This window comes from Ochotona curzoniae, unplaced genomic scaffold (assembly GCF_017591425.1).
Source record: "Ochotona curzoniae isolate NIBS_2020 unplaced genomic scaffold, NIBS_Ocur_1.0 contig_1014, whole genome shotgun sequence".
In the NCBI taxonomy this organism is placed as follows: Eukaryota; Metazoa; Chordata; class Mammalia; order Lagomorpha; family Ochotonidae; genus Ochotona; species Ochotona curzoniae.
Genome location: NW_024464920.1, coordinates 1335767 through 1360730, shown reverse-complemented (window position 1 = coordinate 1360730; position 24964 = coordinate 1335767). Strand labels below are relative to the sequence as shown.

The window sequence follows — 24964 nt, the reverse complement described above, 5'->3', positions numbered from 1 at the left end:
AGCGCCGCGCGCCCCGGGCCGGGAGGGGTGCAGGTGCGGCGCCGGGGCGGGCGCGGGGGCGGCACGCCTGCCCTGGTCGCGTCCCCGCGTGGCCGAGCCGCAGCGGCTCCGCAGCATCCTCGGCCCGCCTCCGCGCCGCCCCTCCTCCCTGTGCGGATGGTACGCTCCGGCCCGCCTGGCCCGGCCGCAGTGGATGCTGCTAGAACCCACGCGCAGAAAGCGAACGACGCAGGCAGGCTGCGCGGACCCCAGCGGCCAGCCCTGCCTCAGGGACCCCTGAGCGGAGAGACGGCGCCATGACTCAGGGCAAGGTATCTGCACCCACCCCCTCGCCTGTGCATCCTGCATCCCTCCGGGCCCCCTGCTTCTTGGCATCTGAGCGCCCAGAGCCACTTCTAGCGTCCTCCTGGGCCCCAGTGCCCAGGCCCACGATGGCCCCTGTTGTGGTCTGAGCCCCTTTGCGAGGCAGTGGGCTCCTGGTCTCTCCTCCCGCCCAGGCTGCGCCTGCTGTCCCTGCCGTAGTGCCCCCAGCTTTTTTTTCCCAGTTGGCTTATCAAGGGGCGCCCCGAGGGACTGTGCCCAAGGGGCAGCCCCTCTGATCCAACCCTCCAACCTGTGTAAACTGCACCCCCCTCCTCAGATCCTAGCTCACTGTCATCAGCCCATGTCTGAACATCTGGCTACCATCCTCTGTGGTTGGGGTTACTATGGCAACTCTGCATCAGGATGCTCCAGTTTTTGTTTTGTTTTTTGAAGCAGGGCATGGGACTGGTCGGGACCGTACAAAACCTCTTCTTCCACCCCCCACTCTCCCACCCCCCACCCCCCCCAGTTTGAGGCCTGAATTGTTGGGGAGGGGCTGGGCAGAGACTTGGCTGGACTCCCAGGGTTATGTAACAGCGACAGCCTGTGGAATTACACAACCACAGGGCCTGGGGCACGCGGTGGGGGTTGGGGATCCCCCATCCTGGTTGGGGCCACTGAGGACTGGGCAGGGAGACCCTGAGATGACCCCCTTCGTACTCTCTCTCTCCTCTCAGAGAAGAGCCTGGGCCCTTGGATTCCCCCTACCCCACATTGCCAGTTTTTAAGCTCTTTGGGCCTCCGAGCGTTGTCACTGGGTGATGCTGCAATTGGCCAGCCCTTCCTTGGGAATGCCTTGGGGGTCCGGGGGCAGGCAGAGCCTGGGAGACAAGGTGTGGGCTGCAGTGAGCATCCTCTCCAGTCTGGGGACGAGCAGGCCATGGGGAGTGGGAACCAACACACCCACAGGAACCGGGGCTCCGAGGGCCCTCCCTGAGGAGGTGTGGGAATGGTGGAAAGGGAGAGCATCCCCTCCACTGAGCCGGCCTGCCCTCCGCTATCACCGCTGACCTGTTCCTTGCCCCAGCCCCGTTACATCCTCCACTCTGGGGAGCTGGGTGGGAAAGACTCCTTCAGCCAGGGGTACCAGGGACCAGGTCCAACCCTGGGCTGCCCCAGCTGGAAGCCCGCAGCCTACCTGGGAGCCCTGGTGCCCAACAACTCCCGCTCACCAAGGTCTTTTGCTTCTATTCACTCCACGCCATTGTGCCGGGCTGCACAGCTCATGTCCCTTCACCAAGGGGTGCATGTGGTGAGGCAGGGGGCCTAGCTGGGTACACATAGGCCTCAGTTTCCTCACTGGCTGTGTGGGGAAGCAGCTACCATGGTGCCTTTCCAGGCCCTGTTCAGTGGGAACTGGATGCTGAAATCCCAACAGGAAAGGCCGGAATGGGGTCTTTCCAGAGAGCTCCTTGCCATCCCTCCACCCAGCAGCCCTTCTTTTCTTTTCCTTCCCGGCCCCTTCCTCTTTCTCCCGGGCCCTTGCCAGCCCAACAGGAGGAAGGGCAATTGCAGTGGACGTTGCCCGGGTTCTGCAGCTGCAGCCCCGTGACCCCACCAGACAAGCCTCCCTCCGTCTCTGGAGTCAGAATCTGGCTAGCCAAGTGGCAGGAAGATGACGTGGGAGAGCCACCTGTCTGTGACATGGGTGATGGGCTGCCCTGCGCCGGGATCTTTCCTGGACCCCAGGAAGACCCATCCCTGCTCCAGGGCCAGTGACCACCACAATGCTCCTGGGAATTCCTTCTGTCCTCACCTGTCATCCCCGGCACAGGTGCAAGTGTGCCAGGAAGTCCTGGACACACAGGGGCTGTGGATGAGGTGGAAGCCCCTGTCCCTGGTGACACTTCTCCCTGCTCTGCTCCACAGCTCTCCGTGGCTAACAAGGCCCCCGGGACTGAGGGGCAGCAGCAGGCACATGGCGAGAAGGAGGCTCCAGCAGTGCCCTCGGCCCCACCCTCCTATGAAGAGGCCACCTCTGGAGAGGGGCTGAAGGCAGGAGCCTTCCCTCCAGCCCCCACGGCTGTGCCTCTCCACCCCAGCTGGGCCTACGTGGACCCCAGTAAGTCTCCCAGCTCCAGGAGGCCAGGACACCAAGGGGAGTGGAGAACCCGAATGGAAAAGCTAAACAGGAGGAAGGGGCCCAGGAAGAGAAAGGCACTGTGTGGCTGTCGCTTGAGACTGTGCCATCCACGGTTTAGGATGTACAGGAGCGTCTTAAGGCTCCATCCAGAACACGGGAGAGAGGCAGTGGCGGATAAGTCATTGAGTCATGGCGCCCGGGGAACAGATGGGCAGTGGCTAGTCCACAGGAAGCAGTGTGGAGGAGCAAAGACGGGAGTCAGAACAGGGCAGATTAAGCAAGCAGACCATTCCCTGGCTGTTAGGAGACCTTCTAGAGACGGGTTCCCATAGGGGAGCCTCCATCTGTGACCACCTTCCCTATCTCCTAGTTGGGTGCAGGAGGGCGTGATGGAGCAGGTGGCTGGGCGCCAGCTTCAGTGCCCTTCAAAGCCAGGCGTGGTCACACACACCTGGGGGATGTGGGGTTCTGGCCACTGGGAGCCCCTCTGCCCATCCAGCCACTGCGAGAGCTTTCCTAGGGCCAGGAGTACAAAGGGCTTCCCAGAGGCCCCTTGCCCCACCCCCCTCTACTGACAGAATTCTAGAATGAATGCCACAGACAATGCCCTCAGACAGAGCTTCTGCTCACACGGAGTAGCCACATGGCCCGAAGCTCCCACCACCCGCCCCCTGGACTCCCTGGGCCCAAGGCCCAGAAGACTCACCCCAAAGTGGCCTACTGGAAGGTCCATGAAGGTCTGGTGGCGTGGGGCCCTCCTGCTTGCCCTTGCCGGTCCTGGGCAGCGCACCCCCTCCTCCTGCCTCCTCTATCGCAGCCTGGATGTTTGGGTTTGGGGCAGAATGTAGACATGATGGGAGGAGAAAGCTGAGGATCCGTCTCCTTCCCCACGCCCTTCCCTTTTCTCGGTTTGGTGTTTGACCTAGCCCATTTCGGGCGGCATGTTGATTGACTAGCCATTCCATGATCTATGTCCTCACAGAGCTGGCTCCATAGATGAGCTAATAGATGGCTACCCTAGGGTGACCCAGGGAGGCCTGGGCAGTGTACCCAACCCACGTGACAGGCAGGGAAGGCTGCCTGGAGGAGGGGGCTTCCATACAGTGTCCTGAAGGACAGGTGGGCCTGCAGGGTATACCCAAGCAAAGGGAAGAGAGAGGGAAATGAGGGTGTTAGGCTGCAAGAACGGAATGTGCATGAGACACGGGAGCGCGTGGCTGGGAGGAGTGGGAGGAAGGAATGTGCAGCGTGGCTGCAGTGACCCTGTAGAGAACCTGAACTTGAACGATGGGCAGTGGGGAGCCCCTGCAGAGATTGTAGCTGTGCAGCAGAATGGTCAGCTTTGGAAGGCCAAGACAGGAGCTGTAGTGGGGGTAGGGGGTGGGAGGGAGCCATTGTTGGTGACAGTGGAAGGGAGCTTAGGGAATGTGTTTGGGGGCAGGCCATGGGCTTCTGCTTTGGATCAGCTTTGGTCTCCAGGATGTGGTCACGTGACAACTCCAGCCAAGCTTGTGTTGCCTGAAAGTTGGGGAGGCAGAGGCACACACAGAGAGGGGTCACCCATTCTCCCTAAATGCCCACCACAACTGGGCCTGGCACAAGCTGAGGCCAAGAGCCAGAAACTCAGCCTGAGCTTCCAATGTGAGTGGCAGGAACCCAGCCTCTTGAGCTACACCTGCTGCCCCCCGGGGTGTCTACGCTTGCAGGGAGTCAAGAGGAGAACCCCATCTGGTTGAATGCAGGTGTCTCAGGTGGAATTTTAGTGCCCACTCCACCGTGAGCCTGTTTCAATGTGCTCCATGCTCCCTTGAAAGCGACCTGTTCTGAGAACAGGTGCCAACCTTCCCACCCATACACGTGCTTCATATCGTGGCTCTGGCCTCATGTCTGTCCCCTCCAGCTATTCTGAACCCTGACTTCTGGCCAGAGCACCAGTAAGGGGGCTCTTTTCCCCAAAGGTCTGGGAGCATCCAAGACCAGGACCAGTAGCCCTGATATGTGCTGGGAGGCAGAGGGGGGCAGGGAGAGAGAGAGACTGTCCCTTTCTGCTCTTTCGTCACAAAGATGTCTGATTGAGAGGTACAAGGTAGAAGGTCCAGTTTGTGTGGCCAAGCAAGGCCCTCTAGGGACCCAAGTCAGGGTGGAGGGAAAGGGAGAGAGGTGACAATGCATTCTCAGCCCCCTAATCAAGCAAAACAAGATGTGGCAGGGAAACGGAGAACAGGGTTGGGCTGGGGTGCAGGGCTGGGTGATGGCCTTGGCATGGTCCCAAGGTGCCTCAGGACAGGAGGCGGCTTGGGGTGCCTGTTCTGTGCCCGAAGCCCTCACAGCCCCCTACCTGCCCACCCAGGCAGCAGCTCCAGCTATGACCGCGGTTTCCCCACCGGACACCATGAACTCTTCTCCACCTTCAGTTGGGATGACCAGAAAGTTCGCCGAGTCTTCATCAGAAAGGTGATGCTCCCCCCAACCCCAGCTCTTCTGGACTGGAACCCCCAGAGAGCCCCACCCTTTTCTCCCCCTTCTTGGGGGGGGGCGGGGTCCCAGCCATCAGCACTTCCAGGCACCCTGCCACCCCTGCCTGCACAGCAGCCACCAGCAACTACTAGGCAGGGTCCTCTCCACCTTGGGTTCACCCAGTATCTGCCTCCTGTCAGCGCCACCCCCCCATCTCTTCTCCTGTGCCTCTGGGCCCCATGCCAGTGGCCCTGAGAAGAGGGTGGAGCCCGCTCCTGTGGGTCCACAGAGTTGGTTGAGCCCTGGGGGGGGGGCCGGCCTGTCCTGAAGTCCCGCAGCCTTCCACAAGGAGCCGGGCTGAGTGTGACCCCCTTCCCCAACATTCCCTGCCCAGGTCTATACCATCCTGCTCATCCAGCTGTTGGTGACTTTGGCTGTCGTGGCTCTCTTTACTTTCTGGTAAGTGAGCAGCATGCGTGGATCTGAGGCCTGGTGGGAGGGTCTCTCCTGGGAGGTTTGCTGGGGTGGGAGCACTGTGGAGGCTCCTCCTCACGCAGGGAAGAACTGGAGATGGTGCCCAGGGGAGTCGTCCTCTGGCCAGGCGGGGTGCACCTGCTGCTGCTCTCTGAGCTCTCACCCACCCCAGTGCAGCAGGCACCCACTCAGGGGCCCCCTGCTTCCTGCCTGGGCCTGTGTCTGCTCCCCTCCCCCACCAGCCCTCAGGGAGGGGGATGGGGGGCAGTCACACAAACAGAAGTCGTGACATTGGGTCTCTCTCCCCACTTCTCCACAGTGACCCGGTAAAAGACTATGTTCAGGCCAATCCAGGCTGGTACTGGGCATCCTAGTGAGTACACCCCGAGGCCCCCAGACCCAAAGCCCCAGGATGGGGTGGGTGTCCCCGTGTCTCCCTGGACAACCCCGGAAACCCTGCTCCATTCTGTCACCTAGAGCACGGCCCCAAGGATCTTGCTGGGGGGCTCAGATCTGTTGGGGAGGTGGGGTAGGTGCTGGAGCTGAGGTTGGGGAGACCCTGACCCTAGCCCTAAGGAGAAGGGGCACTGGGTCACCTTGACACGTGGGAATGATATTGTTGCTGTTCTTATTAACACTGTTATTAGCACTTGTGAAATTATTAATCATAATAACTCCCACTTAAAGAGTGGCTAATAAGGGCTGGGCATGTGTCTGTGTATTCGGTGTGCTGTGTTGCGTTTGATCCTCAAATCGGCTCAGGACGTGATTACCTTGGAAAACCGAGGCTCCTCGGAGAGGTTGAGTCATTTACCCAAGGTCACCCAGCTCGCCAGGGGCACAACCAAGATTCAAACCTGGGGTTCAGGTTAAGGCTTGCATGCCTAATCCCTCCACTTGGCAACCTCAAACCACCTGGCTCCTATGTGTCCTGCCCTCGAAGGGCCAGGGTCAACTGCAGAAAGAGGTTAGAAGGTATAGGCCCTCCCATCTGGGCAGTTGCAGGCCACAGCAGGCCTGGGGCTGAGAGTAGAGCCACTCTGGCTGCTGCTCCGGTCTCCCTAAGCCACCACTGTGAGCCCAGCCCTATTCCAGGATTGCTGGGGAAGACAGTGGGGGATGTCAGTTGGCAATCGGAGGAGCCCAGAGCGCTCCTCCCACACCAAGGGATGCACCTGCCAGGAGAGGTCAAGGACTGACGTGCTCCATGGCGGGAGGTGCATAGGATCATGGGGGCTCCACATCGGGCAGCCCTGACACTTCCTAGGGGGGCAGTGGGGCTGGCTCAGGGGCTTGCCACCTACAGCTATCACGGGCCTGTGCCTGCATAGGGGTCTGGTGGTGCGGGGGCGCTCAGCCTTCACTGTCATGCGGGAGCCGACTGCAGGACAGGAAACTCACACCCCAAGTCTGCAGACTGGGCAAGCCGGCCCAGCCCCTGGGGAACTGGGAGGTCCCTGGATGGGAGAACTAATGAGGCCCTGGTGACTGCCACCCGGGCCAACCCACATGGTGGGTTGGCATGGCTCCTGGCACGTCAGCACCCAGGGCTCCCCACCCCCCGCTGAGGCCTGGAGAATGGAGTCCTGGGGCCCCTCCCTGGGCCTTCCACTGGGGAGGTGTGTGTGAAGGGGGAGCGGGGCCAAGTTCCAACCAGGGAGTGTGTCCTCTACCCCTCCACTCTCTGGCCTTGGGGGCAGGGCAGGCAGAGGGAGGCTGGGGTGAACATGGGCTGCGTGTTCTGCACTGTCACAAAGCATCAAAGGTGTTGAGTTTCCCTCACCACCAGGTAGCCTGCCTGGGTTCTCCCCACTGCTCATCCCTCTCCCTCCTCCTCCTCCCCTGCCCCAGGCATGGCCCCTTGAGTCCTGCAGGGTTTCACCTGCACTGACACACTGAGGGCTCCTCTGTCCTCCTCTCCCATCTTCCCTGTAGAACAACCAAGAATCAGTTTCTTCTATGGGAGGCGCCAGACGTAAGCGTCTCATGTCATCCAGGCAGGTGTTGCTGTTACCCATGTTACAGATGAGCAGAAGGGCAGCCTGTGCTGCCCCTGGAGGGTGGTGGAAGCGGGGACTGGAACAGGCCCGATTGGGGAGGTGCTGGACTCGGTTCTGACGCTCTCCAGATAGACCAGCCCGAGCCCTGGGGCTGAGGTTGTGACATGCGCCTATGCGCGCCTCGCCGGCTCTCTCCCAATGCATCTCTGACTCATGCTCTGCCCCATGGGATGCCAGCTCCCCCTCCCCGGGACTCTCGCCTTATTGCCTTATTATTGTCTGATGGCTCCCGCTGAGTTGCCACGCGTCAGCGCTGCGGGAACACTGGTGTCTGGCAGAGGTGGGGCGGAGCAAGCTGTCCATCAGCCAGCATTGAATGGTAACCACAGCAGCCCCCATGGGGCACTCCTTACCCTGTGCCCACCCCCTTATGGAGGGCCTGAAAGCATCACCCCTCAACAGCTCATGAACTGGCACCAGCGATCCTGTTCTGTAGAGGAGGAAGCCGGGCCCAGGCTATGGAAGGGCTTGGGGTTTTGCATCCGCACCATGATCCCTGGGCCCTTGGTCCCTCTACTTATCCTCCCAACCCCTCACCCAGGGGTTGAGGAACTATTGGCCCTTGTCTTCAGCCCGGCCAGGGAGACAAAACCCACACCCAGGGCATGCGTATATGGGGTATTCTTGCCGACACTGTTGTTGAAGTGACTGACCAGTGACTCAGGGGAGGCTGAAAGAGGGCAGGTGTAACTGTTTCCCAACTGGGGCAGGATGGCCCTGCTGCTGTGCACGGAGAGAAGGCGGACAGCAACCCTGCCCCCGCCCCTGGGCACCAGCTGCCCATAGGACCCCCATTGCCATGGTGAGGACTGCTCAAGAACAGGAAAGTGTTGAAGCTGAAGGAGGGGTCTTGATCATCAAATCTAACAGGCTTGTCTGGATCCTTGCAAGCCCAGGTTTCTGGTTTATAGTTGTATATCTGCATATCATCCAGAAAGACATAAGGAACACCTGGCAGGTGCTGGTTCCGAGCCAGGTAGCCACAACAAAGCAGGCTGGACCTGAGGTGCCACAGCTGTGCATGGAGGTGCCAGGTATCCCAGGAAGGCCTCCTAAAACATGAGATCTCTGGTGCCCCAGCTAGTCCTTTCTGGCAGGAGCTGAGGTTGGCAGGTGCCTTTCCAGGGTGCAGAGCAGGTTGTGATGACGAAGGTGTAAGATGGGGCAGAATGTGGTGAGATGGTCTGGGGAGCTGGGTGGGCATGGATGGTGCAGGGCACTGCCAGGACTTCGGGGCTTCTCTGCCGAGGGGGAAGTGTTGTCATGAGACGTGCTTAGGAGCAGAGGGCCGGAGGGAACTCCTATAGCAACTCTGCCAGGCCAGAGAGAGAGAGAAGTGGCACAGCCAGCAAGGGTGGTAGAGGGGAAGGAGGGAAGGGAGCAGGTTTGCGAGCCACCTGGTTGGGCGGATGCACAGATGCAGGCGATTAGCCGGGCGTGGCCAGGTGACAGTCTAGGATGATGCTGAGGTATCAGCAGGAAGGAGCAGGACGGAGGGAGAGTGGAGTTGGATGCCTTCTTTCCCAGAGGGCAGCAGCATGCTGGCATCTGGGTTTGAGGAGCAGAAAACAGAAATGTGTGAGGTCATGGAGACAGGTGAGCCTGCCTCGAAGTGTGTGCAGGGAGCAGTGGAGGGGACCTCCGGGACTGAGGAGGCGTGGCCGGAAAGAGAGGATGCTGGGAAGTCAGGTAGGGTGAAGACGGACGCATGTCAGTGGGACTCGGTGAGGTCATCGCGACGTGGCCCAGCCGGCTGTCATGAACTGGGGCTGAGGCTCAGTTTGTTAGGCTGGGCGATGGAGAGAGGGTGCTGTGTGCACAGGACCCCTTTCTGGAAGCTGGGCTGTGAAGAAAGAAGTACTGCAGAGGGCTGGGATGGGAGGGATCTGGCAGAAAGACTTAAGTCTATGAGATCCTTTGCAAAGCCCAGGGATGGCAGGAGGGTGCATGGCATCAGTGTGTGACATTCTCCAGGGCATCCAGGGAGGCCATTTCATTGTCACAGCTCTGTCTGGGATATGACCTTACAGGGGAGTAAAGCAGTTTGTGGAGGGAGCAGAGAGGGCTCAGGGAACAAGGATGGCTGAGGCCACATAGTAGGCCCATTAGCAGATGACAGCACACCTTGGGGAGGGGACCTGCCTGGGTAGGTGAGGGATCCAGGGCCTCAGGGATCCCAGGCCCTTGTCTTCCACCCCCTAAGCTGCCCAAGCTGCCATAGCTCTCTCTGCATTGCCCACCCCCAACACTTGTGGCCCCTGACCCAGGAATTCATTGCACAGATGGCACTTGTTGCTTGTGCCAGGTGCGGGCTGGGTGGGCCAAGAGGCTGACAAGGCTGTTGGAGGTTGCAGTGGGGCTGTAGAAGGCAGGATGAGGCAGGGAGGGGAGGCAGAGTGCCCGGGCTCTAATCCGGCTTTGGCAGCAGTGTGCCAGCTGCGTGACCTAGGGCGTGGACGAGTCGCCTGTGCTATACGGTGAAGAACACACTTCATAGAGAAGGCATGCATGCCGACAGCTCAGCCTGTGGGCTTTCCAAGTGATCACACAAGTTGGGGGACATGGCTTTGCCTTGGGTGGGGTCCCATAGTGTCATCTCCGGAAGCAGGCCCATCCTATCCCCCTTGCCCCTCTTTGGGAACATGGCCACATCCTGGTGTGACTGTGGCCTGCCCTATCCCTCCTGGCCATCTTCCCCTGGGGACTGTGGAAGGGCAGGGGGGCAGAGCTCAGGAGGCTGTGGCTGACCTGTTCTCCTGTCTGTCCACAGTGCTGTATTCTTTGTCACCTACCTGACCCTGGCTTGTTGTTCTGGACCCAGGTATAAGAATGGCTTGGGGATCAGCTTGTGGGAGGGATGACTGAGCCCCAGCCCTGCCTGCCACTCATGTACTGTGTATCCCTGAGGGGGTCCCCTCCTTCTCTGGGCCTCAAGCCAGGTTACGGGGGGTGGGGGCGGTGAGTGGTCGGATGGGGCTACACGGGGATGCCAGAGGGAGCTGCAAGGTGTAGGAGAGGACTCTGACCCAGGCTTGCTTGCAGGAGGCACTTTCCTTGGAACCTGATTCTTCTCACCGTCTTTGTAAGTGACCTGCTATGGGTGGAGACGGGTGCTGCCTGGGGATGGAGGAGGAAGGACTGCTGGGTCAGGACACAGGAATGGGCTGCTTCGACTCACTTCTTTTGGGCAGGCTATTGCACCCTCTCTTTCTAAGGACCTGATCTTGCCCAGCCCCCTTTCCTTGTGGTGTGGATCCAAAGAGGTTTGCATGGAGAAACCTGAAGCTCTGGGCAATGAAGGGGTTGGGTAACCCACTCCAGACTTGGAGCAGAGGATGGCCAAGAACCGGAGCTTTTGCATGCTGGCCACTGGGACATTCCTATGCTGGGCTGACTGCAGATGCATAGGGGATGTGTGGGTTCAGAGCTGACAGGAGCATGCAAGGGACAGAGGCCCAGGCTGACCTGGAGGGTGCCTGGGCCCTCCGAGTTCTGAGAGTTGCAGTCAGCGTTTGCTCACTCCACTTCTCCCTCCAGACCCTGTCCATGGCCTACCTCACCGGGATGTTGTCCAGGTAAAGGGAACAGGTGGAAGGGTGGCAAGGCCATAGGCTAGGCTTGGAGAATCCCTCCCCTCTGGCACTCAGGACCCAGCCAGGACAGTAGGGTTGGGGTGCAGGGTGTTAGGGAGCAAGGTAGTTCAAGCTGCAGCTGGAATAACCCCAGGCCTCTGCCTCTGCAGGCCCCTTTCCTCTACACACCCCTCCCAGGTCCTTCCAGTGTGACCTGCAGGAAGATAAGGGAACCAGAGGCAGAGAGGATGTTGGGATGGGGCTGCGTCAGAGGTCATACCACCAGGTTCTTGCAGAGGAGGGTGGGACTGCGAGGAGCAGGGTCCTAAAAGCCAACCCATGTGTCCTATTACCCTCAGCTACTACAACACCACGTCTGTGCTGTTGTGCCTGGGCATCACAGCCCTCGTCTGCCTCTCCGTCACCATCTTCAGCTTCCAGACCAAGGTCAGCTCCGGGCCCAAGGGCAGGGGCCCCAGCGTAAGGCTGTGCAGAGAAAGGGTAGATCCAGAGCTGGGATCCAGGGCTGGGGAGGAAGAAAGAGGATGCCCTGGCTCAGGGGCGGCCCCATGGGGTGTAAGAGGTGAACCCACAGCCAGCTGCTGTGTGGGCCCCTGGTTCTGGAGGGCACAGCGCCCACGGAGCCCTGGAGGCAGCGCTGGCCTAGGCATGCCTGCGGGCGGGTGCTGATGGCCATCCTGTCTCCACAGTTTGACTTCACCTCCTGCCAGGGAGTGATCTTCGTGCTACTCATGACCCTTCTCTTCAGCGGACTTATCCTAGCCATCATCCTGCCCTTCCAATATGTGAGTCTGCCAGCCCGTCCCTCTCAGGCCCAGAGCCACAGCTCCGCAGCCTGCCACCCTGTGCAGGCCCCTGGCACCTGCCCCGGGGCCTGGAAACAGTGTGAGCAAACAAGGAGGCTTTTCTTCTTGGCAGGCCTGGACACCTGCCAGCTCCAGGAGCCACATCCGGCTTTACCTTTCCTTCCCTCTCCCCCTCCCCCACTCCCTAGTCCTTCTCTTCCCCCCACCCACCCGCCAAGGAAGTCCAGGAGCATTTAAACTCTCCCAGTTGGGGAGGGAGGACTGGGACTCCAGAGGGGCCTGGAGGAAGGGCCTCCTGGAGATGCTGGAGGCATTGCCCTCCTGGAGGCAATCCGCAAGTTCAAGCAGGCAGGCAGCATCCGGCAGGCAGGTGCAGAGCGGAACAGGGGGCCAGAGCAAAGCAGACCCCCACCCCAGAGCGTCCACAAGCTGGCAGTCAAGTTCTGATTTTCTGAGGAGGGGATCTGTCCAGGACTGTTGCAGCTGCTGAGGCTGCCGCACCTGGGGCAGGGGTAGCCTGAACTCAGGGCCCCACTGGGGATTCAGGGCTTCTCCCAGTCCCTCACTCACCTCCTGCCTGCACTGGCCACACAACTCCTGCCCCTCCTCCCCCACCTCCATCCTGCCCAGCCCCAGCCTGGGGCATTTGGCTGCCAGTCCAGGACACGAGGATCGAACCTGGCATTTCCTTGCTCTTCCCAAGATCCTGTTGACGAAAGGAGGGGCCGGAGCTGGCCTGGGGGCCCTCTGTGTATCCAGGATGGGGAGGGGGTTGTAGGAAGGGGCCCTGGAACTTCAAAGAGCTCTTTATTGACTGGGCCAGGCCGATACGGTGCCTTTGTTTCCCTGGAGTCTTCTAGGGGAAGGGCACCATAAGGGTGGCACCTCTCATGGGGGTCTGACTCCCAGCTGGGTGACCTTGAGAGCTGGGCGGGATGACCCTGCTGAGGCAGACAAAAGCTGGGGGTCGCTGCCTCTGCACACGCACCCATGGTGCATAGCTGCCGGAGACCCCTCAGTTCCTCTCTTGGTCCTTCTCCACCTGGGCCCCTCATTCTAAAGGCAAAGCCAGGGAGTTCCCTGGTAGAGGGACAGACCCCCATGCTGAACTGAGGTGGGGGGATCGTTGGGAGGGAGCAGGAGTAACCTGCAGCCAGACATGGATGAGACTGAGCTGTGTGTAAGGGAGTTGGGGGAGGGGGCAGATCCTTAACCGCCACCCTTCTGCTGGTCTCGGGGACCCACCAACCCCTCTCAGTCCTGGGGAACGGGAAGGAGGACTGCCCATGCCCTCCCATCTCTGGATACAGTCGTCCTCCCTGCCCCTCGCCCGCTGCCCCTTCTGGTCATCCCTGACCCCATTTTGTGTCTGTCTGCAGGTGCCCTGGCTGCATGCAGTCTACGCCGTGCTGGGAGCTGGTGTGTTTACTCTGGTGAGTTTGGCCCAGCTCCCCTGGGCCACCTGTTCAGGCTCCCCATGTCCCCAGCCTCCTCTGCCACCCCTATATGCTCCTGTCTTCCTCCCTGCACCCTCTTGGGAGCACCTGTGGGAGGGGCTGTGCTCGATCCTGGGTGCTGTCTTCAGGAGGTGCCGAGTTGCCGGGTAGGGAAAGAAGGTGTCACAGTAGAAGCTGGGCTGTGGCAAGTGGTCTCTCTGCTGCTTTGTGGGGCTGGGAAAGTGGGACGCCCTGGCTCTGGGGGCCGAGTGCTTCCCAAGGATAACCTGGATAGGCTTCTTGGAGCTGAGGAGTTATGTGTGGCACCGTGAAGCTGGCTTTGCTTTCTGCTGGGGCCAGGGCTGCTAAAGGAACAATAATGCTGATGTTGGCGGAGCATAAGGGCCACAAGTGCATTTAGCTGTCCCAGTTCACCAGCAAGATAGAGTTACTGTTGCTTGGTTAAAGTGCAGGGAACAGAGACTGCACGGCCATGCTGCGTTGCAGAAGGTTGTTAGGAGGGACCTGAAGGGTCTTACTCCAGGGCTGGGTGGGGGAGCAGCTGCAAGCAAGTGCCTAAGAGACAAGAGGTGACCAGGGACCGACACCTGCCTGAGGTGGGTTGCCAACACCTCACGTGGGCAGGCTGGTGCCAGTCATTCAACTCAGGAAGGTCCTGGTAGAAACGCTGACCAGGACTCTCTGCTCCTTCCCTGGGACACTCGGCTTCCCTGGGACACAGTCCAACATCCCTGCCTTAGTCACTGGCTCGTGGATGACAGACGGGGGTCACGCCTGTGAGCAGAGGTTTGGTGAGGGAGTAGGTCTGGACAGGGATCTAACCAGTGTGGTGGACTCATCCCAAAGACCTTTGTTGAACACCTGCTGTGTGTGGTTGCTGTCCCACAGGCAGGCCCAGTGGGTGGTACTCAGAGATGCTCAGGAGAGCCTGGGATAGGCACAGCACAGCCAGGCCTAGGACACGAGGCCTGGGAGGGACTGATGGGAATCCCAAGCTCTCTTTCTAGAGGATCCCGTGGCAGTTAGGTGATTCGTACAGAATTGCTGACAATCTTGCAGCCTTAGTACAACAGTCCTGGGATGCCTGGGGCTCTGAAAGTACCACTTCCTGGGCAGGCTGCCTACCCTGAATCACCCCTTTGCTGGCTGTTTCCCCCGGGGAATACCTTCGGGAGGTGATCCTTGTTTCCTAGAGTAGGGGCAGGTGCCAAGGTTAGGGGGAAGGAATGAGGGGTGACGGGAGACCCATGTCTGCTGAGGACACCCACAGGCATCAGGTAAGGACATGTGGGCTGGTGCAGTCAGGGAAGGGTGAGCATCAGGCAGGTTGGCTGTGTGTGGGTCCAACCTCCGCAAATACGTGAACAACACAGGTGGCACATACAGGCAGGGCTGGGCCACCATTAATCCCCTGAACCTGTTTAATAATCCCCTGTGTTATTAGAATAATAAAAATAATCCCAACCACCCGTTCCACTTGTTATATTCTGCAAAGCACTTTCACACCTGTGACCTCATTGCCTTTCTGAACAGTCTAAGGAGGGAGGCCGTGCTGTTTAAAGGGCTGACTACCTCTGGAGGCAGTGAGGGGCAGACTGGGGGACCAGGACTCATGGCTTCTGGGAGTCCCCTCAATGAAGACAAAGTCTGTTGGCTTGGGGTTGGTAAGGGCTAAGTCCTCCCCAGCAGCCTTCTCTCTGCGTCCCGTGCGGTTACTCTGGGCACAAAACTGTACTCACCGTAAGAGAGTCCGGTTCACAGAGACCCCTGCGGCTCTGCCCTCCCCCTCTGCTGTCTGGAGAGCAAGGGTTCCTGGAACAGGGCCTCCTGCCCTCCTCGGTGGCACCTCTCCCTCCTTGCCCCTACAAGTCTGCTCCCCCTTGGCTCCCAGCCTGCACCCTCACCTCAGTTCTCTGCCACCTGCCCCCCTATCCCCCTTGCCCCCCCTACCCCCCACCCCCCCTGCCCTCCCTGCCCCACCTGCCCCCTGCCCCACCTGCCCCACCTGCCCCACCTGCCCCCCTGCCCCACCTGCCCCACCTGCCCCCCTGTCCCCCCTGCCCCCCCGCCCCACCTGCCCCCCCTGCCCCACCTGCCCCCCCGCCCCACCTGCCCCCCCTGCCCCACCTGCCCCACCTGCCCCACCTGCCCCATGATACAGCTGCTTCTCCAATTTGCATCTCCAGCCTGCATCTCTCTTGAATTCCAGGCTGGAAGGCCCCACCATGTTGCCAGTGTCTGTTTAGACATCCCACCAGCTTTCTCCTTGGGTACCTGCTTTTCCCACTGCACTGCTGTCAACCTGTCACCTTGCCAACATCCTCGGATCCTCCCTTCTCCCAAACACCCCAGACCCTGCCTGCCCTGCAGCCCTCCCTGCCACCAGAATCTGAGCACCTGCTGGCCCCCTCCTGGCCGCTCCTAGATCAATCGCCATCGCCTCCTGCAGGCTGCTGCGTACAATGGCTGCAGCAAGCCGGCTCAACAGGCTGCCCCGGGCAGTAGCTGCAGTGCCAGCTCAGTTCTTGGCTCAGCATCTCTCAACCGCTCCCTTTCTCGACCTCTTCCTACCCACCCTGCTGCTGTCGTGGCTGCACTGGCCTCTTTGCTGCCCACTCCATGCCCAGAGCATCTGTCTGTCCCCTGGGGCTGCTCACGGCTCTCTGTCTTGTCGTCCGTCCTGTGAGCCTGAGCACCAAGGCGCTACCCCTTGCCTGGTTCCTATCCATGGTCCTTCTCCTCCAACTCACAATCATTGTGTCCCTCCTCCAACAGAACCCAAGCTCCCAGCAAGTAGAGTTTTCTGCCTGGTTGTTTGTCACTGCGGCCCTGGTGCCTGGAATACAGCACTTTCTCGTGGCCTGGAAGGTGCTAGAGAAGTGTGGTGCGGGGCTGGGGGAAGCCGCTGACATCCTGCTGAAGCCGCTGGCAAAATGGGATCAGGCACTGGTCATCAGTCGCCTGTGAGCTTGAGGAGGAAGTGGGACCCAGTGACCCACTGGTGCCTTATGAGGAAGGAGTTAACTCAGCAGAGGCCTTTATTCGAAGGCAGGGTGAGAGAGAGAGAGAGATCTTCTGTCTGCTGCATTTATTCCCCAAATGGCTACAACAGCCAGGGCTGGGCCAGACCAATGCCAGGAGCCAAGGACTCCATCAGAGTCTCCCATGTGGGTGACAGGGGCCTAAGCACTTGAGTCATCCTGTGCTGCCATCCCAAGCACATTAGCAGGGAGCTGGATCAAAAGTGGAGCAGCCGGGACTCAGTCCCGGATAGGCTGCTGACACTGCAAGATGAGGCTTAACTCACTGTAACATAGAGCCAGTCCACCCTATAGTTAGGGTTTTTTTTTTTTTAAAGATTTATTTATTCTTATTGTAAATCAGATATACAGAGAGAAGGAGAGAGAAAGATCTGTTTGCTGATTCACTGCCCAAATGGCTATAACAGCTAGTGCTAAGCCAACCCAAAGCCAGGAGCCCCCTCCAGGTCTCCCATGTGGCTACAGAGTCTCAAGGCTTTGGGCCATCCTCCACTGCTTTCCTAGGCCACAAACATGGAGTTGGATGGGAAGTAGGACAGCCGGGACATGAACTGGTGCCCATAGGGGATCCTGACACGTGCAATTCGAGGACCTTAGCCACTAGGCTACTGCACCAGGCCCACCCTGTAGGTTTTATATCCTGTGTGTTGCTCTCCTTCATCCTGGTCAGAGGAGGGAGACAGGTCCCACGGGGGCCCTTGATTCCAGGGTAAGTTGAGGAGGGGAGCCCTGGACTCCATGCCCACCTACTTCATTTCAGGCCCTCCAGCTACCTCACTGGGTCTAAGAGGCCCCATGCCTTGCATACAGCTCAACCCAGAAGTTTGCCGTGATCCTATCTGCCTCCACCTCCCCGTCATTTCCATCCTGTGTGGAGTCTGATGTCTCCCAGCTCCGCCCTCCTGGTTGGCCTCCGCCATGCTCTCCCACCCTGCACTGAGGCGGTCCCAGCACAGGAGGGCACAGACCAACAGGGCAGGTGCACTCAGTGCTGCCTCGGGGACGGTGTGACGGGGCACCCAGCCCCAGGGGACCCTGTGAGAGTCCAGATGTTCTCCATCTCTCCAGAGCACCCCTGGGCAGGATGGCAACATAGTGGATGGGGGTTGAGGCTGCCCAGGGCTCTGGACCAACCTGGAGGAATAGACCCTTCCCAACAGCCCTGGGGCAGTCAAGGGCAATCCCCCCAGGTTTGACCCCATCGCTGACTACCACATCCTCGCCACTGAAGGCCGGGATCCAAATGCCAGGCCGCGTGGGTGGGTCAGCTGGAAGGCCCTGGCCTCTGGGTGGCCACATGCTCCCTTCCCCTCCAGAGCCCTCTTCTTGGGGTTTTTCTGCAGATGCTTGGGTGCTGGGATGGAGTCAGATCAAGGGGCTGGGGTAGGGAATGAGGGGTGCCATCTCAGGCCTGGGGGCTGGTTTCTAGCCAGGCTAAGCCTCCAGGGCTGACATGAAGCCACTGGACATGCTACTGTACCCCCAGTGCTGGTCCTCCTTAGGGGAAGCTAATTTCTCCAAAGCACTGGAATCTGGAAGCCTGCCCCCCTGGGGGACCCAGGGAAGAAGCCAGGGGTGGGATTTGAGAAGGCAGACAGTGGGCCTAGTGGGACCTGAGCTCTCTTCTCCGTGCCTTGCCTGCCAGCTTGAGGATGGTGGGAGTCATTGGCAGCTGATGAGAGACATCACAGGAAATTAGCGACAAGTCCAGAGGCCAGGCTAGAGGTGGGACACTGGCCCCGTAGGGTCTGGGTGTCCTAGGGTCTGGGTGGGGTGACAGGGAGAATCCATAGTCAGGGCTGCCGCTTGCTGGGCCTAATGGCCTTTGGACAAGTGGAGCTCAGGCAGGGAGATGCTTTGTGGGGCCACTGGGCCTGCAGAAGCTGACCCATTGGGCGCACATAGCCACCTGTCCTACTCAGCCTCTGAAAGACAAGCAGGGCTGAGGCTGTGAGGGCTCAGTGATGGCAGGGCGATCCCCAGGGAGCGTGTGTTGAGGCCTGGGGAGAGCATGTCTGGACACACGCACACGTATGCACATTTATGCACACCCAGACTCACAAGGCAGAGTATACATGCACATACCAGGACACACGCTGGCACAAGTGTGTTCACAGCCACCCCAGAAGGAAGCCCCGCATTCCTAATGCTCCATTCAGCATCACAAATGAGAAAACAGAGGCCCAAGACGGACCTACAGTGGGAGCCCCGAGGGACCTTCCTTCCTTCCTTCTCAGCCTGTCGCCGTCCCGTCCAGCCCCACAGCACCGGGGACATTTAAGAAAAATGCTCCAGTGCCACTCCTGCCCCACCCTGCTCTCCTGCTGTCCTGGGGCGGGTGGGGGGGGGGTGTGATCTGTGCCAGTCTTCCTCCATTAGCAGGACACTGGGACAAGCACACTCCTTCACTGGGAGTTCCGAGGCTCCTCACCCGCTGCCCCCTCAGACACACCTGTACCCTGCACCCCCTGGGACCTGAGTCGCTGCCTGCCAGGACAGGTTGTGGGGTGGCCAGGCTTGCCGTGGTTCCTGTGCGCAGAGCACGTGAAAGTACGCGGTGTCTGCTTCAGGGCCGCGCCCCGGGCTCACTTCGCGCCCGCTAATCCTCCAACGACACCCACGCCCTGCTCCAGCCTGCGGGCGGGGGCTGCAGAGAGGGCTGACTCAGAGGCTGGGGTTGTAGGGGTGTGTGGAGAAGGGGAGGCCCTCCACCCCTGGCCCACTACACGCTGTGTGTCCTTGGCCAAAGCTCTCCGTGCCTTTAACATGGAGCCCGGAGCACTTACCTGGTGAGGCTGTCTTAAGGGTTGGCTGGGAGAACGTGGGCAGGGGAAGAGGAAAGTCAGCCCAGCCCCTGGCATGCACAGTAGCTTCTGCTCTCGTTGCAAATGGTAACTCTGACCTAGAAGACAGCAGAGTTTGCAGTTAGGGTACCTGTGGTCAAGCCCCCTCTCCTCTTACGCTCCAGTTGTGTTCTAAGATGGAGGCAGCCGTGCATATGTGGGGACAAAACTATGAAGAATGGCTGTGAATGTGGGGGAAAGAACTGGTTGATCCCGTAAGTCCGACTGGGGGAGGATGTAGAATTCCTGCCACCCGTGTGGGAGATCCGCACTGACAGAGGCTCCCGGCTGCATCCCAGCCCCAACCCCGGTGGGCTCTTCGGGGAGAGAACCCGAAGATGGGAAGGAATCCGTCTCTAAGTCATGCGAGGCACTGGCCACCGGGTGCAGCCTCCAGGGCTGTCGCCGCTGGCATTTCCACTCAGTAACTGCGAGGGGACTCGTGGTCCTGTGTGTCGCACCTCTGTAACAAGCGTGTACATGGATCAGTTAATGTCGTAGCCATGTTGCTGCTTCATCCTGGGGTGGGTGAGGGACGTTACGATAGTTCCCACCTGGAGGTGAGCGTGACCTTCGAGTGGGCAAATGCAGAAAACACAGCCACACAGCACGTGGGGTATCACCAGTAACAACTCTTGGCAGTGGGCAGCAGAGAAGTGGCCGCCATTGGACCCCAGGTCTCTGTGGCCGCAATCTCCATCTCTTCCCCGCCAGCCCACTGTTTGTTCTTTCAAGGATATTGCCAATGAGTTTCTTTAAAAATATATTTATTTAGAGAGCAGAGTTAGAGAGACAGAGAGAGGAAGAGAGATTTTCTATCCCCTGGTTCACTCCCCCAAAAGCCACAGTGGCAGAGCTGAGGCCAAGCTGAAATCAGGAACCCCAAATTCCATCCTGGAATCCCAAGTGGGGCAGGGGCCCAAGCACTCAGACCATCTGATGCTGCACTCCCAGGCACATTAGCAGGGAGCTGGATTGGAGACCGAGCAGCTCAAGACTCAAACCGGTGCTTGTATGGAATGCGTCCATTGCAGGCTGTAGTTTAACCCACGGCGCCACCACACCAGAGCCAGCTTGTGTTTTTCGGGAATTCGTAGCACTCGTGTCTGCTCTCCCACCACACATGTGTGCCTTTTCACACACACGTATGTGCTACAACCCTCTTACCCTGAGCCGGGCTTCCAGGCCAGGTGCTCCTGCTCCACCCATGGTCCACCTGGAGGGGCAAATGCCGTTTACATGTTGAGCACCCAGTCCAGTGACACAAAGTAGCTTCTGCTGACATCAGAAGACATGGCAGCCAGGCCTCAACTCCTCCTCCCAGCTCGACCTCAGCAAAGCACCTGACTCACTGTGGCTCAGAGGGCGGGTGGCAGCAGGGCCTACGCTGCTCTTGGCAGCGAACTCTCCTCACTTCTCCTTCCCCTCCTCTGTCCTCCACATGCACACAAGCATGTACATGCAGGGACACGCGTGTGTGCACACATGCACGCATGCAGCAGCACACGTGGCCAGGAGGACAGGTGCTGCCGACACACCTGTCCAGAGACTGAGTGACAGCTTTGGGTGAGCGAAGTCATGAACTTTTCCTTTGTGTCATTCAAGCCCTTCTGGTCTATTATTATTTGTTAAGATTTATTTATTTTTATTTGAAAGGCAGATTTGCAGAGGAAAAGAAAGCGAGAGGAGGAGACATCTTCCACTTGCTGGTTCACGCCCCACGTGGCCTGAGCTGAGCCTATCTGAGTGAAGCCAGGAGCCTGGAGCTTCTTCTAGGTCTCCTGCACCAGTGTAGCAGCCCAAGGTTTTGGGCAATCCTCCATTGCTTTCCCAGGCCGTAAGCAGAGAGCTGGAGGGGAAGCAGGGACTTGAATCAGCACCTACAAAGATGCTGGCATTTGCAGGCAGAGGATTAGCTTGTTATGCCACCACACCAGCAGCCCCCCCCCCACAAACCCTTCTGTTTTTAATTTCTATGGAAGTAAAATTAGGAGTGCATTATATTTCTTCTTCTTTTTAAATCTGAAGTGATGCACAGATAGAGCAAGCCTGGCTATGTGTCCCTTACCACCTTCCCCAGCAGTAACCACTGTCAACTGCCCCTCCTTCCAGCTCTCCTGCTGCACAAGTAGATCCATACTGTCTGGCCCCTATGAGGTGTGTGTGTGTGTGTGTGTGGCAGGGCCATGGGGGATGGATTTTCTGCCACTTTCCTTTTCTGTGCACGTGCATGCTCGGCGATATCAGTGGCCCAAGGAGGTTCCTGACGCCAGCTGGCTTAGCAATGACCTGCTTATTCTGTGTTCTGAGTTTTGGTGATCACTGGCACAGATGCTGCCACAGCAGCCTGGGGTGTGCACCCAGCATCTGCACATCGGCTTTGCTGGAGGCTGCACTTGCCACGCAGCTTCGATGCTGCAACGTGGTGACCCAGTATTCAGGGCCTGTCTTGGTAGTTCCGAGTTGGCCTGGCCTTCCCACAGCCCGGCTCCTACACACAGCCCTTCGACCTCATCTCTGGAGCACCGCAGACAGACGCTGAAGTTCCAGACTCACAGGGCCAGGCCAAGTGTGTGGCTGGGGATGAACCTGCCACCCTTGAGGGCCCCTCTCTCCTTGCACCCCCACCCTGCCCCACCCCTGCCAGCCTAGGAGGCCTGAGCTGGCTCCAGCCACCTTCCTGCTCCCTGCCCTCTGTCCCCATGTGACCCCCACCTCCTGAGGTACACTGGGAGGGACGCATGATACGAACATGAGGCAGTGCAAGGCCTGCTCCAACCAAGTTCATGGTGCTGCTGCTCCCTCCGACCCTGCCTCCCACACACCTGCTCCAGGGTCTCCCCCTCACCCAGCCGCCCACTCAAACAGCCACCATCCTTTAAGGTGTTAGTAGTCACCTCAGTCATTAGCTCTCCACGTGTATTTCAGCTGTCAGCTATGAGACTGACCTTCAACGGAAGGAGCTGCTGTCAGCCAATGCTTTCCCCTCACCCCTGAGACACCAGCAGATCACATTCCCCTACAGCGAATACAAGCATGCTGGTCATGACTCGGTTCTGTGTAGGCAGGTGCTCAGTAAACACTGGTGGGAACAAATGAGTGCAAAACCCTTGGCTGACTCACAGGGATGAGGTCACAGTGACGATGGTGCCAGAGGGTGGGGCTGAGATGCAAGGCAGGTGACCCCACAGAGCACCATGTAGATAAGTACCCAGGCCACAGGCTGAGATCAAGGGCAGGAATCTTCGTCCTACTCCTCTTGGAGAGGAAGCCAGCTGGAAGTCCAGGAGGCCTTCGAGGTGGAGAGATTCCATTTTCTTAGTGCACTCAGGAGTGACCAGGCTCTGGGAGATCAACCAAGCAAGCTACTGATTGATAAGTCAGACCAGCGATTTATTAACTTGTGCCAGCAGCTCTGGCTGCCCAGCAGCCTGGGGTGTTTGAGGAGGCAGCGGTGGAGGGGGTGGGGGGGAGTTCCTGTGCTTTCTGCTGCAGAAGGCACATTTACTGGGAAATCCAAGTCAGCTGCAGAAGGAGCGGTGGAGTGCAGCAACAGTGCCCTTGCTGTATGAGCAGGGGTCCACACAGGGTCAAGCGCTTCGAATTGATGTATGCTCTTGTGAACAAGGCCATTAACAGCCACTGTGGCACTCAGGCGTGGAAGCTTTGTGCCCTCTCTCCCCCCAACTTTGGCTTCTGAAACACTCCCATTCTGCAACCAACCCGTATACACGCACCCCGCATGGTGGCTGCCTCGGTCTTTTTCGCCTCAGTTTTGACCGTGGCTTCCCACTCCCCTTGTGTTAAGACCGCTCGGCTTTTCCCAGGGACCTCCCCACCTAGAGACACCCGAGCCGTGGCAGCAGGGTACCTGTCATGCATCCACAGCCATGGCCACCATTCATCAACGTGCCCCCCAATTGCTAGGTGCCTCCTATGCAGGGCCACTGTTGTGGCATGCGCTCTCCTCACCTCATCCTAGACTCGACCCCCAGGCTCAGAGATGGCAACCACTTTTCCTAGGGTCTCCCCAGCAGGGAAGCAGTAACAGGGGCTGGTCATCAAGTCTGTGTGACCTTCAAGCACATGCTGCTGACACCCTCCGCTTCCCAGGTGCTGGAGTGGAGCCCTGCAGAAGCTTCTGGGGGCAGTGGTGCTGAGGGCAAGATTCTCCCAGGATTCCATGGAGGCTGTGTCTACTGCAACTGAAGCACACACAGTCTGGGTCCTGGGACTCAAGTGGGGTGAGGAGGGGAGGAAGCTGGACCTGCACCCAGCACCACTGATGTCATGTCGTCCTGCCTCCCGGGGCCCCAGGGATCCTATGGGTCTCCTTAGTTGAGTAAACTCCTGCTCATCTTTCAAGCCCCAGGGAAAATGTCACCTGTCCTGGGACACCTTCTTCCCACGCCCTCCACAGCCCTTGTGATGGCATGAGGCCAGCTCTCAGGCACTTGATGATGCCCGTCTTCCATCCACCCTTGCCATCAAGCCATGAGCAGAACAGAGCTGGGCTTGGCTTGGCGGCCCTCCTCCCCGGCAAGTCCCCGGCCCGCAGCTCATGCCCCATACAGGGTTGCTGTATCATGACCGAGTTCCAGGAGCCCGAACCTACATCTTCCTCACGCAAGTGACGAAGGAGCTGGCCACAGCCCAGTTCACAAGAATGTGAGGCTGTTGAAAGAACTCTGATCCTGTGTGGACCAGTGGTTCATGACCTGGGACATACAGGCCAACTTCCTGGCCCCTCTCCCTGGGGAAGCAGACTGCGTGTCTAGAAACGTCCTGTGTTGCCTCAGCAGGGTTCTGCTCTCTTAGAACACAAACTTCCGGGGGCCAGGGAGGGCAGGAGGAGTCAGGGTCACTGTGGGCGGTAGGAAGGCCAGGTGATGGGGGAGTGTTTGGCAGGGAGGAGCTGTTTTCAGTCAGTTAGGCCAGGCAGCGGAACAAAATGCTTGAGCTGGGATGCTCAGGTTTTCCCAGCTTGGCACCTAGCAGATGTTCAGTAAATAGCAGTTGAATACAACTAGCAGTGGGAGGCATTGCGAAGGTCCCAGGCCCATCACGGGAGTGGGGTGCTGAGCAGCCAAGCAGCAGATAAAGGGACTAAAGGGAGCAATGGCCCCGGGTGGGGCAGCTGGGTGGTGACTTTTCCTTCTCTTCCTTGTCCCCAGTTCCTGGCGTTCGACACCCAGTTGCTGATGGGCAACCGCCGCCACTCGCTGAGCCCCGAAGAGTACATTTTTGGAGCCCTCAACATCTACCTGGACATCATCTACATCTTCACCTTCTTCCTGCAGCTGTTTGGCACCAACCGGGACTGAGGAGCCCCGCCTGCACCCCACCCCTGCCTCCTGCCAGAGAATGCGCCTTGCTGGTCCCCTGCCCCTCCCCGTGCTCCCGCAAGACCAGACATAAAACTAGCTGCCTGCCAGCCCCTGGCCAGCCCGCTCACTGCCCCCACCCAGCCGCCGCATGCGCACTCACCACCAGGGACCTCTTCCAGCCTGGAAGGTCCCTCTGAACCTGGGGACCCAGGACACGGGTGGGTGGGAGGAGCCTGGCAGGATTTCCCGGCTGGCTGAGGCCGGATGGCCAGCGTTCTTCCTGGAGCTGCCACAGTGGCGTGACCCTGGGGCTAGCCTGTTCCTCCCCTCCTGGGGCCTAGGGTGGCAACTGGGGACGAGCAGGAAGCTGGTACCTCTGCCATTGGCCTTGGTTTACTGTTCTGGTAGAGGTGGCGGCTGGGGCAGGAAAAAGGGCTTCTCCCAAGGGTGGGCCTGTCCC

General features: G+C 59.3%; 1 protein-coding gene across 2 annotated transcripts; it reads left to right on the top strand.

Moving 5' to 3' along the window:
• Window positions 1-214: 214 nt before the first annotated feature.
• Window positions 215-24606, top strand: FAIM2 (Fas apoptotic inhibitory molecule 2). 2 transcript variants are annotated; one of them, XM_040988596.1, is made up of 12 exons: window positions 215-311; window positions 2233-2425; window positions 4797-4900; window positions 5298-5362; window positions 5697-5750; window positions 10208-10258; window positions 10480-10519; window positions 10975-11012; window positions 11369-11456; window positions 11720-11815; window positions 13216-13269; window positions 24352-24606. In XM_040988596.1, exons 1-12 carry the CDS (start codon window positions 297-299, stop codon window positions 24499-24501), a joined length of 948 nt encoding a protein of 315 aa, XP_040844530.1. In that variant the 5' UTR covers window positions 215-296; the 3' UTR covers window positions 24502-24606. The 2 variants fall into 2 exon arrangements, with proteins under 2 accessions (XP_040844530.1, XP_040844539.1); XM_040988605.1 differs by having other exon boundaries at window positions 297-311; window positions 4833-4900.
• Window positions 24607-24964: the final 358 nt, after the last annotated feature.